Source organism: Salmo salar, chromosome 03 (assembly GCF_965601325.2).
Source record: "Salmo salar chromosome 03, fSalSal1, whole genome shotgun sequence".
Classification (NCBI taxonomy): domain Eukaryota; kingdom Metazoa; phylum Chordata; class Actinopteri; order Salmoniformes; family Salmonidae; genus Salmo; species Salmo salar.
The window spans coordinates 37,212,970-37,225,757 of NC_138293.1; the positions used below are offsets into that span (position 1 = coordinate 37,212,970).

General features: G+C 47.4%; 1 protein-coding gene across 1 annotated transcript; it reads right to left on the reverse strand.

Annotated features, from left to right (window-relative positions):
- Positions 1 to 5,523: 5,523 nt before the first annotated feature.
- On the reverse strand, positions 5,524 to 12,578 carry LOC106600383 (nuclear factor of activated T-cells, cytoplasmic 4). The gene is given in 14 exon segments (XM_014191687.3): positions 5,524 to 5,958; positions 6,123 to 6,818; positions 6,971 to 7,097; positions 7,206 to 7,261; positions 7,481 to 7,621; positions 7,923 to 8,110; positions 8,298 to 8,399; positions 8,512 to 8,612; positions 9,267 to 9,429; positions 9,554 to 9,609; positions 9,611 to 9,730; positions 9,811 to 10,320; positions 11,200 to 11,363; positions 12,398 to 12,578. Coding segments are annotated over 14 exon segments (2,676 nt in total). The 3' UTR covers positions 5,524 to 5,887.
- Positions 12,579 to 12,788: the final 210 nt, after the last annotated feature.

A 12,788-nucleotide genomic window follows, 5' to 3' on the forward strand; every position in this document is an offset into this window, starting at 1 on the left:
TAAGTGCATTGTTGACGTCGTCCCCACAGTGACCGTACGTACATACTCTAATCAAAAGCCATGGATTACAGGCAACATCCGCACTGAGCTAAAGGCTAGAGTTGCCGCTTTCAAGGAGCAGAACTCTAACCTGGAAGCTTATAAGAAATCCCGCTATGCCCTCCAACGAAACATCAAACAGGCTAAGCGTCAATACAGGACTAAGACCGAATCGTACTACACCGGCTCTGATGCTCGTCGAATGTGGCAGGGCTTGCAAACCATTACTCCCTGTTCACTCATGACTGCACGGCCAGGCACGACTCCAACACCATCATTAAGTTTGCCAATGATGCAACAGTGGTAGGCCAGATCACCGACAACAATGAGACAGCCTATAGGGAGGAGGTCAGAGACCTGGCCATGTGGTGCCAGGACAACAACCTCTCCCTCAACGTGATCAAGACAAAGGAGATGATTGTGGACTACTACTACTACTACAGAAAAGGAGGACCGAGCACGCCCTCATTCTCATCGACAGGGCTGTATTGGAGCAGGTTGAGAGCTTCAAGTTCCTTGGTGTCCACATCACCAACAAACTAACATGGTCCAAGCACACCAAGACAGTCGTGAAGAGGGCACGACAAAACCTATTCCCCCTCAGGAGATTTGGCATGGGTCCTCAGATTCTCAAAAGGTTCTATAGCTGCACCATCGAGAGCTTCCTGACTGGTTGCATCACTGCCTGGTATGGCAACTGCTCGGCCTCCGACCGCAAGGTACTACAGAGGGTAGTGCGTACGGCCCGTAAGGCCCCCAAGCCTTAAGACTCCCGAACATCTAATCAAATGGCTACCCAGACTATTTGCATTGCCCCCCCTCTCCCCCTCTTTTACACCGCTGCTACTCTCTGTTGTTATCATCTATGCATAGTCACTTTAATAACTTTACCTACATGAACATATTACCTCAACTAACCGGTGCCCCCGCACATTGACTCTGTACCGGTACCCCCCCGTATATAGTCTCTCTATTGTTATTTTACTGCTGCTCTTTAATTACTTGTTAATTTTATTTCTTATTCTTATCAGTATTTTTTTTAACTGCATTGTTGGTTAGGGGCTTGTAAGTAAGCATTTCACCTGTTGTATTCGGCGCATGTGACTAATAACATTTGAAGTCTGTGTTTGTACAGCGTCTCTGACCCTGGTCATTCACTCAGGCCTTCTATCCTGGCTTTGGGTTTATTTGTTTCGGAGCCTGTATAGAGTTAATGTAGAGTTGAGTAATTTAGTTCCTGTAGAGTTTGTCATTTTGTATTTTGCTGGCAAAACAATAAAGTACAATCATTGAAATACTCATTCTGTAAATACCTTCTTGATAGGTTGTGAAGTGAAAAGTGTATCCCGTTTCCCCATTCTCTACTCTTCATTTGTCGTCATCACATCCCCATTGCACATTATCATGGTTAGGTCTTCTTGACCCTATCCGACTCTCTATCCCCAAAGCCCACGGTCCTAAAAACAGATCTGCTATAGTTAGTGTCCTCTGAGGATATTGTTTTATATCAACCTCACTCAGGCTCTGGGTTAACGGCCTCACTGTTAGCCCAAAGGCTCTTTATGATAAGCCTGATATCAGCTGTTACCCCCAAGCATTATGGCGTTAGAAACACATCTGTTATCATTTGCAGAGGATGCTACTCCCCCCTTGTGGTGGTGGTTTTAGTTGAATGAAGTTTGGTTAGAAATGACTGTTCATATCAATGACAATATCAATGAGACTGATGATTTGTGTTTTATATAACACATGTATTGTGGTATGTTTTTATCAAAAGTGTCACAGGTAACCTCAGTGGCAACAGCACAGCAGTGAAAGTCACAAGACATGAAGAAATTGCAAAAGCCCAGTCTGTATAGACATGAACAAATGTCATTCTGTCTCTCTCTCACACACATGCACGCACCCAGGGAGGTTCCTTATTCTTTGTTACAGAGTAACCTCAACCATGACTTCTGGTACTGCTAGTAGAACTAGGAATTCCTCAATTTTCACCGCCAAAATAACTCAATACTGTTCTCTCTCTCACTCGCTCTGGCTGTTTGTCCTGGACTCTCTGAAATGGCACAGGCAGAGGAACTCATCTACCAGGATTAATTCCTCTGTCCAGTCTGTCAGGATGTGCTGAGAGATCCAGTGGCTGTCCCCTGTGGACACAGTTACTGCATAGTCTGTATTGAAGGCTGCTGGGACCAGGATGAACAGAGTGGAGGAAAATACCACTGCCCCCAGTGCAGAACTACCTTCTCCTAGAGACCTGAACTGGGTAGAAATACAATTTTAGCAGAGATGGTTGACAAGATTAGGGTCTTGGGAGTCCAAGTTTCTCCTCCTGAAGATGTGGCGTGTGATTTCTGAGCTGGGAAGAAGCGGAAACGAGGCAAGTCCTGTCTGGTGTGTCTGGCTGCGGTTTGTGAAACTCACCTTCAGCTCCATTTGGAATCACACACTCTCCAACAAGCATGTAATGGTTGAGGCCACCGGGCAACCATGATCAGCAGGGTGTCTGTCTGCTGTGTGTGATGGATAAACACAGGGGCCACGATAGTCTCAGCTACAGCAGAGGACAGACCGACAGTTGGGGCTTGTCATAGCATTCACACAACCCCATAGGGACCAGGGGATATGAGTGCTGTATTGTTTTTCTTAGTTGCGCAACTTTGTAAAGGGGGCGTGTTCTCTAAGTGTGCGAATGTAAATATTTGTCATCCCCCTCCGATTATGCTTCAACATGCATCCTCTATTTCTTCATCAGACCGGAGAAAGAGATACAGAGAGGCATTTCCATACAGATGTAATGTCAGAGAACTGTTCTACTAAGCTATATGGAATTGTTTTAAGGTCATACCAAGGATCATTTTGCTATTTGATTTAGAATTTTAAGACCCCTTGAAGAATCCCAAAAATATATTAAAAAAAAAAATTGATTAAATGTATTTGGCCTTACTGCTATTAGCCCATACAAATGCATTGAGTAACAGATTCACTACATGGAACAACAGATAGTCCCCCCCCCCCCCAATTTTTTTTAATCTAAAGTAAGTTTGATCTGAAGTGTGTGTCCTAAATCTGAGAGATAGAAGAAAGATCAGGAAACATATTTTTTTTATACATGTATTTAACCCTTTATTTTTCTCAGTAAACAGTCTCCATATACTGTATACTTCCATAATTTTTTTTGACTGGTACTGGGAGACCTTCAGACGAGTCTTGTGAGCCCTGTCCTAGAACAAAACCGACATGTACGTGTTCGTGAGAGTCTCACCTTTGCATAGAGGGGTCATATTAGTTTGTAGACAAAACTGTTCGGACGCTACAGACAGAAGTTGGCAGATCAGCTGGACCGACTTCAGATGAGTCCAAAGACGCTTGTGGGGGTCGTAGAGCAAAACGGAGAGCACCATGGTGTTCATGAGCGTCACATCTTTCCATAATAGTTTGTAGGCCAAACCGTTCGGACGCTACTGACGATTATGTGAGAAGACCGATTTTCAGGATGTCTCATGGTCTGACAAACACCGCTCTAGCTCTGTCACCTTTCACCGCAGATGCGGAAGTGTCACATATGCAGATGTGGTGGATTGAGACGCATTTCAATGCAAAAAAACAGACATCTTTATCTTAAACTGACATATTTTTATGGTGATGTTTTTATTATGCTAATTAGATTTCCGCAGGGGAGCATGACATCAATCCTCAGGGGGCTTCATATGGTTACCAATAGACCTGAGAAAGAAGCATACGAGTTGAACAAAATCGTTTACAACCATTGTGGAATTCCAAAGTACATTTCTGTCTAAAATCTACAGTGTTAATATTTTCACATGATAGTCGCAGCTTGTCTGTCCTTATGTCTATTTTTATTTTCAATAGAGGCAGTTGGAGAGAATTTGTGACCAATCCCAGGAGAAAATCCAAGGTAGAGAGAAGAAGAAGGTTCAGGAGCTGAGGGAGGCTTTGGACTCTCTGTCCACTGAGCCACAATGTAGGGAGGAAACTCTGTTCATCACAGAATGTTCTTGGCGAAAGCAAAGGCTTAATCATCGCTGTGACCCCTCTCTGTGTCTCCCACCAGCACTCTGCACAGACAGCAGTGGAGGACATTGAGAGGATCTTTACAGTGAGGGGGATCTGATTCACTCCTTAGAGGTGCTGTGAGGTGAGAGAGCTGATCAGAGTCCAGGAGGAGACTGGAGCAGGAGGTGGCTTAGCTGAGGAAGAAAGACTGAGCTGGAGAAGCTTTTACACACATAGGATCACATCAGATTCCTCCAGGTATTATCACGTATATTTGATCATAAAACGATATGGTTTTCGATCTGGATTTCTAATTTGCATCATTTTGTATCCTTCGCTCACTGTTCCCTCTCTAGATATGCCCATTCCTACCCCCCAGTCCTGGACCTCCAGACCTATCCAGCGTCCCGATGAGTCAGACCTGTTGTTTTGGAGCGGTGTCAAAAGCTACCTCTGAACTAACAGAGAGACTGGAAGACGTCTGGAAAGAGAATTAGTTACAGATTCTAAGAGCAGGTCTGACACTGATATGTAAAATATTCAACACCAGCACTTAAAAAGAGCTTCACTACCTGCCACCTGGCGGTGGTATATAACCTGTTTCATCAAACTGACAAACATGTGTATTGCTCTTCAATCATTTTATAAAATTAATTTGTGCATAATTGTTGATAGCCGTTTGTTGTTATTCATTGAACATTTCCCATATGCAGTCAATACAGTGGAGATTGTCCCCACACCAGAGCCCCAGACAAGATCGGAATTCTTACAATGTGAGTATCTGTCCTCTCAGAGCAATACTTCAAAAATGGATCTAAAATCAAAAATCTCTCTCATTCAATTGGGCATCCATTTCTTTCTTTATGGTCACCAGGACGCATTGTTGCTGAAGTATACATTTATGTTATCGCACAAGGTAAGGTCTATTCTACACCAATCACACAACCTAATTACCTCTGCTCTGTTTTCTCCCTCTCCTCTCTCTCCAGATTCCTGTCAGCTCACACTAAACCCAAACACAGGCTTCTACAACCTCCACCTGAGGGAGACCAGGAAGTGACAATGAAGGGACCCAAACTGTGCCTCAACCATCCAGAGAGGTTCCACATTCTCCAGGTGCTGTGTAAGAAGGGTCTGTCTGGGGCCCACTTTTACTGGGAGGTAGAGTGGAGAGGGAAGAGGGCCTACATAGCAGTCTCTTACAAGAACATCAGCAGGATGGGCTTTGGTCCAGTAGCCCAGTTTGGCCTCAATGAGAAGTACTGGGGTTTACTTTGCAGCAAAGAAGCCTGCAGTTTCCTACATAACAACATAGAGACGAAACTACCTGCCCCTGGCCCTGAGTCCTGTAGGGTAGAGGGGTGTACCTGGATCACAGGGCTGGAGATCTGTCCTTCTACAGCGTCTCTGAAACAATTACCCTCCTCCATACTGTCCAGACTGCATTCACTCGGGCCACTCAACCCGGGCTTTGGACAGAGCTACATTTATTCAGCTCCAGTGATAACAGATATTAGACTCCCAGGAGGAGAGAAAGGTAATCTATTCAAGCACACACAAGCACACTAAAACTATATACACAAACAGACCCATAACAGACATTTACTTGTATAATTTATATTGAAAACAGGTTAAAAACATTAGTCTCCCTTATATAAACTGTAACAGTTACCTTCCATCATACTTCCAACTGTGCCCTTTTATGTAATCCCCATTCAGTATTGCCATATTTGAGCAATACATCAGAAACCAAGTGCATAGGAAAAGGTGTGATATGATATCAATAATGCACTTCATACAATAAAAACAAGACAGGACAGTACTGAGCTTGTCATCCCGGTTGGCTGTCCATCTGTGAGCCCGACTGGAACGATCTGATGTCTTCTCCTATGAACTCATTCACTGCAGACAAAAAGACACAGCAGCCAGTCAGACATTTATATCTGCATTTATGCTGTATACTGTATTAATACATCTATACCAACAAACATGGTACAAATGTATGGTTACTGTTGTAACGATGGAGATCAACATCAATGAGAACCTCCCACATGCAAACTTCTCACCTTCCTCTAATGTAATGTGGTGAAAGGATGATGAGCTGGCAAATTCCAGGGGGCTCTCCTGCATCTTAGATCCAGCCTGAGCTTCCCTTTCCCCAGGTCCCCTGCCCTGGTGGTCCCATACCTCATAGTGGGAGTACGGTGGTGGGTAGAAGTCCTGATACGGGCTAGGGTTGGAAGGAGGCGAGGGGCAGACCTCATGAGGGTAGGGGTAGTGGGGGTAGGGAGAGGTAGTCATGGGGGGACGAGGGGAGGAGGAGATGGGGCTGCTGGAGGGGAAGGGACTCAGAGAGGAGGAGTGGGAGGGAGAGGGGGAAGAGGACAGGTATGGGGAGTCCAGCCAAGGGGAGGGGGAGGGAGGCTGGGGGACTCTGGGGTAAAAGGGAGGCAGTAGCTCAGTGAAGCCCAGCTCCAAGTTCTCAAAGCTGGGGTGTCTCTCCGACAGAGAACCTCTGCTCTCCTCCACAGCTTCCGGCTTGTGGCAGTACTCCTGGTAGCTCTGGCCGGGATAGGGGGGAGAGCAGGCTGAAGGGTAGGGGGGAAGGTGGAAGGCCAGTCCTCCCTCCTCGAGCATGGGATCATTCCCCCGGTGCACACCGCTGTCCACCCTGCTGGGCCCCCTCATGGAGCAGAGTGTCACCCCCTCCAGGGGCAAGGCAGAGGGACGCGACAGCAGAGGGTCCTCCTCTTTAAACATGACTGAGGGTGAAAAATAAGTGGTAAAACGTAGTCTGGTCCCTGACCACGTAGATAAATACCATGGAGATGAATTGTTGAAAATGAACCAAAAACAACAAAGATAGATCCAGTCTCAGCTGAGAGGCTGATGGATGAAGTGAGGCGAGACTCACCCGGCAGGTACTTGAAACAGTGAGTGCTGCTCCGTTTTCTCTTCCCGTTGGAGACGTAAATGCACACAGATACCGGGCGGCTCACTGAGAGGTCGCTATAGGCTGGAACTCGCACACACAGCAAGCACTGGGGGGAGGACAACATGAACAATGTACATTACAATTCTCGTACATGTGCATGAACACTTATGCTCGCTCACTCAAACACACATACACCCAGAAACATACTATTTACCTCACTACTGTTGTCACGGTCAACATGTGCCTCCTCTTCCCACTGTAGCTTTCCATCTGGTAAATAAGGATATCAATTATACCTTATTTCATGGACGGTGCACATTGAACATTGAAGAATTGTAGACAATAACGCTTAAACACACACACTTACACACACTTACACACACTTACACACACTTACACACACACACACACACACACACACACACACACACACACACACACACACACACACACACACACACACACACACACACACACACACGTCATTACCTGTCCCTCTTTCCATAAAAAGCACTCTGGAGATGGGCAGGAAGTTAGACCCACCCAACAGTAGCTCCTCCCCTCCTTCCACAGAGCAGGATGTAAGACTGACTGACTCCACCACTGGGAGCTCCTGAGCAGAGCGCTGGGCTGAGGAGAGAGAGAGAGAGAGAGAGAGAGAGAGAGAGAGAGGGAGGAGAGAGAGAGAGAGAGAGAGAGAGAGGAGAGAGAGGAGAGAGAGAGAGAGAGAGAGAGAGAGAGGAGAGAGAGAGAGAGAGAGAGGAGAGAGAGAGAGAGAGGAGAGAGAGAGAGAGTGAGAGAAGACCGATGATTCGCTAGGATATTGATAAATATGATACCTTATCAAAATACAAACTACAAAATACAAACAAAACACAAAGAAAGTGTCAGGACAGGGAGAGTTGACTGTGATTGTCGGCTGCCTACTCACAGCACTCTATAGGAAGGGAGGCGACCTGCAGGGCCAGTACCCGTCCAGGTGGGGCCACGGGAGGGGCCAGGGGGAGGTGGGTACGGAACACTAGGCGCACACGCGTGTTCTTCCTCCCTACGTCCGTCTCTCCTTTCCTCAGCTCGATGTCCGAGTTCCGCAGCTTCAGAATGCCAGCACAGTCAATGCTGAGAGACAGAAAGGCTGTTTTATTCACCACATAGACACACACTCACACCGTACAAAATACCATGTACACACTCACTTAGTACACATACATATACTTATACAGGAAAGCTATTCTTTCTGCCTACTCTTGTTACTCCATACAAACCTTTTGCGTCCATTCTCTTTATTTCTCTGTTAGTTACTCACAGCGCAGTCATGTTGGTATCTGGGTTGAGGGGGATGTCCAGTATTTTGGTGCCAGCCTGTACACTCTCCTGACTGGCAGTGCCCACCATCTTCCCTGTCACCCTGAGGATCAGAAGAAACGCTTTAACAATTATTTTTTTTAAAACACACCAAAACACTGAGGTTGGCACATACAATCACAGATTCGTTGTAGTATCGTTGCACGGTCGCCTACCTGTGAATCTGATAGAAAGGATGAGGCCGGATGGACCTGTCATCAGCTGTTCCCACAAACACCTGCAATGAGAGCGGCTGTCTCTCTGTGTACCCAGTCAGCTGGGAGAGACAGAAAAGAGACGGAGGGAAGGGAGTTATTGTTGAGATACATACTGAGGGTACAAAACATTAAGAACACCTTCCTAATATTGAGTTGCAACCCCCCTTTTCCCTCAGAACAGCCTCAATTCGTCAGGGCATGGACTCTACAAGGTGTCGAAAGCGTTCCACAGGGATGCTGGCCCATGTTGACGCCAATGCTTCCCACAGTTATGTTAAGTTGTCTGGATGTCCTTTGGGTGGTGGACCATTCTTGATATACACGGGAAACCGTTGAGCGTGGAAAAACCCAGCAGCGTTGCAGTTCTTGACACAAACTGGTGCGCCTGGCACCTAATACCATACCCCGTTCAAAGGCGCTTAAATCTTTTGTCTTGCCCATTCACCTTCTGAATGGCACGCATACACAATCCATGTCTCGACTGTCTCAAGGCTTAAAAATCCTTCTTTAACCTGTCTCCTCCCCTTCATCTACACTGGTTGAAGTGGATTTAACAAGTGACGTCAATAAGGGATCGTAGCTTTCACCTGGATTCACCTGGTCAGTCTATGTCATGGAAAGAGCAGGTGTCCTTAATGTTTTGTACACTCAGTGCATACAGTATGTGTTAGTTTGGGATTGAAACCATAATCAATTTAATTGACTTATTATACCTTAACAACCGGATGTCCCCCTGGTGATGCCTTGACGGCTCCTCTGCTTCCCTCCGTCTCGTAGTGGGCTCGGTGGTGTGGGCGGGGCTGCACCTCGATACGCAGTTCATATTGGTCAAACTGAGTTGGCAGAGGCCAATCAAGTGGTGGCAGAGCATTGGATCTGTAAGAACAATGGACCAGTCAGATGTGTGGGCGGGGCTGAGGGGAACATCCTGGCCACCCAAAGAATAATAATGGCAAGTCAACACACTATTGAGGGATACTGTATAAACACATTGTGTAACCTGAACAGAGGGCTATGGGCGCTGGCTCTGGTCCTCCCCCAGCCCAGAGCAGGGGGGCACAGACAGGTAGTCCATGCCCATGGAGGGGGCCTCTCTTCTCTGCTGCAGCGGCTCTGGGAGTGGGCAGTGGGAGCTATGGGCTGGAGCCTGCACTTGCTCCACCTCCCTGGGGGAAACCTGGAGGACACAAACCAGGGACTTCTGGTTGAGCATGAAAACAAACTGTGGAACTTAAGATCTACAAACCACCAGCTGACCTGCTCCAGTGACGTCTTCCTGGTCTTCTGTGGGATGCTCAGCTCAAAGCCGCTGTTGGGACCCTGTGACTGAGAGCTGGAGTCTCCTTCCTCCTGGTTACAGGAGTGGTCCTCAGAGTAGCTGCTCCTGCGGGAGGTGCAGGGGGAGGCCAGGGGGAAGTTCCTGCGCTTCTTACCCCCCGGGGAGGTTGGCCGGGAGGAGGGCGACAGGCAGAAATGGGAAGTGGCCTCATTGAGATCCTCCTCCTCTACTAGCAGCGAATCACAGCTGGAGGCAGGACTGAGCCAGCCGCGAGAGGAGGGGCTGGAGGCAGGGCTTGGGCTCAGGGACCCAGTGCCGGTGCCGCCGTCGCGGTAGCAGAATGAGTCCAGTAGGGGGAGGTAGAGGCGCTCCCTCTCCCAGCCACCTCCTGTGTCCCAGTAGTTACTTCCTGCTGGGGCAGTGTCATCCTCTGGAGAGATAGTAGTGATCTGGATGCTAGGGCACTCCAACACACGGGACTCTGAGACCTGGGAGAGAGAGAGAGAGAGAGAGAGAGAGATGGAGAAATACAGACATACAGACAGACATAAGTCAGAACATTGACCCAGTGAGTCCCACAGCAACGCCGGCGCGATTTGGACTTCTAGCATTGTGTGTTTGAGCTACAGACTTCTTGTACCAATGAATTTGTCTATTTCTTCTGCATCTGTTGGTAACAACCATTGGTCTGCGTGATTAACCGGGTCTAAGATGGAGCGGTGTTTGTGAGACAAGGGCAGATCCCCGAAGTGGTCCGAGGGCGGGGTCTTTTTACAGAAACGTCCGTAGAGTCCGAATTTGTTTTGAGCTACAAACTGTTAAACCTATCTATGAAAAGCTGAGACTCAGAAACATGGACATTGGTTGCTCTATGACACTCACAAGCTACACAAGAGTCGTTAGAAGGTACAGGGTTCTTCTACATAGAAGATCAGAGCACATCTAAGGACATAGCGTCTATAACACCGTAAAAAGCTCACATAGTTGCTGTCACAAACTCCACACGGTTGTCACTGACTAGTTGGATGTTCATTTCCCACTGAGCAAATCATTTCTGTACTTACAGCATTATTTTGATCCGTTTTTTTTTGGTTGCTTTGCTTTGGACCTTATTTTAGTTGAGATTTGAATGCGACAGTTTATGTCAAATGGTTTTGTGTTGTGCTTGTAGCCCTTGTTGTCCTTAGAATAAAATGGTAAAATGCCTCACTGTGAGGCTAAATATAACGGCTGGACATGCAGATAAATGAAGGTCATATAAATGAAAAGCAGTAGGGGTCATACTGTAAGAACAGGTATGGCTTCCAGCATCTCCGTCCCACTCTCACCGACCAGGAGAGTAACTGGCCCATTCTCTGACCACTCACTTGTACAGATCGCGCTGGAAGACTCTCATAAGTCCCGCTGAACTCCCTCACCAAGGCACGTCTGGGGGGCGGGGAATGCATCCCAGCCCTTTGACTGGCTGAAGACGACGGTGGGGTAGGGATGCCGATTGGCTGGCCTACATGAGTGGCAGCCAGGTGGCTGTCTGTGACCAAACACAAAAGGTGGAAAAAGTGTCAGGAGTCTCTCAGTTACAGTTTGACATGGTAAACTGTATCCTACTGAGTTCACTGTTACGAGAGTACAGAGCCAGAACACATTCACGTTGAAGAGTAACCCGTTATGTCCACTATAAAAAAAGTGTCCCCTAACTCTCAAAGAATGGTAATCAAATAGGTAAGGAAATGTCTCATTACTGATGTTTTAACTGCACATTACCCTGCACATTACCCTGCTGTGGTGTTGTGGTGCAGTAGACAGTACCAGAGAGTTAGGGTCACTGTAAAACACCGTGTCCACTACTGTCCAGTGTCCATTATGGATCATTGGTCAGCCTAGTGCAGCAGTTAAGAGGTACAGTACACACCGTGGTAACTTCTCTTGTAGTAAGTTTAAGGCTAGGGTGTGGTATTATTATCTTACGCCAGTGTGGGCGGCAAAGAGATGCGTGGGTGGGTGAGAGGGGTGTGTATGAAAGCTGAAAGGGGGGGGGTGGGGGGGGGGGGGGGGGGAACGGGGGTGAAGGAGAGGGAGAGAGAAAGTAAAGGAGGGAGAACGGAGGGAGGTGAGGGAGGTGTGGTGCATGCTCAGTAAACGGAGATTGAGGTTTCAATCCAGATGGCAGCTGTTAGCTTCACTCACACGCACAGCTGATTAGAACCACATTGAGTTCTGCCCTTACACACACACGATCACACAACATACACAGCACGCAAACTCCATACACCAGAACACACGCATCCCCCACACACAGACAAGCACACACTAGGCCTACATCCAGACACATAACTTATCTATATCCAGGTAGAGAGAGAGAGAACAGTAGGCCTCATACTTTTACCAATGATGAACATACTCAGATCAAGTCAAACTAAATAATTCTCATGACATACACCACACAGAGACAAATCACTACAATGTGGATTAGGTGTCTACATTGGGAACCATTGACCGTCTTCTTTTTCTGTATCTGTCATTCTCTCTCTGTCAATCTCTGGAACACCAAGAAAGTGTTCTAACCAGTATTGCTCGACGTTGGGAGCGACAGGGAGCTCTCTGTCCTCTCCCCTGCGATGGTGTGCTCCTGGTCCGCGTTGCGCAGCGGGGATGGGCCCCGGAGTTGGCGCGGCGGGTCCTCCTCAAAAACCAACTTGAACTCGAACTCCCCCTCCTCCCAGCCCGAACCCGGCGCGGCCCCCATCCCCTCAGCACGCGGAATAAATCAGAGAGACTGATGAAGAGAACACCCTGGCTGAAAAGATTGAGATCTACCTAAGTGTGATCCGATAACAATAATACTTTCCTTGGTCCTTTTTTAAAAAAAACATCGACGTTTTCGCAAAATCCATACGTTCAAGGGTAGGTCCCGCATTCGTTCTTGTCATCCAGATTGTGGTCGTTCTTGGTCAGA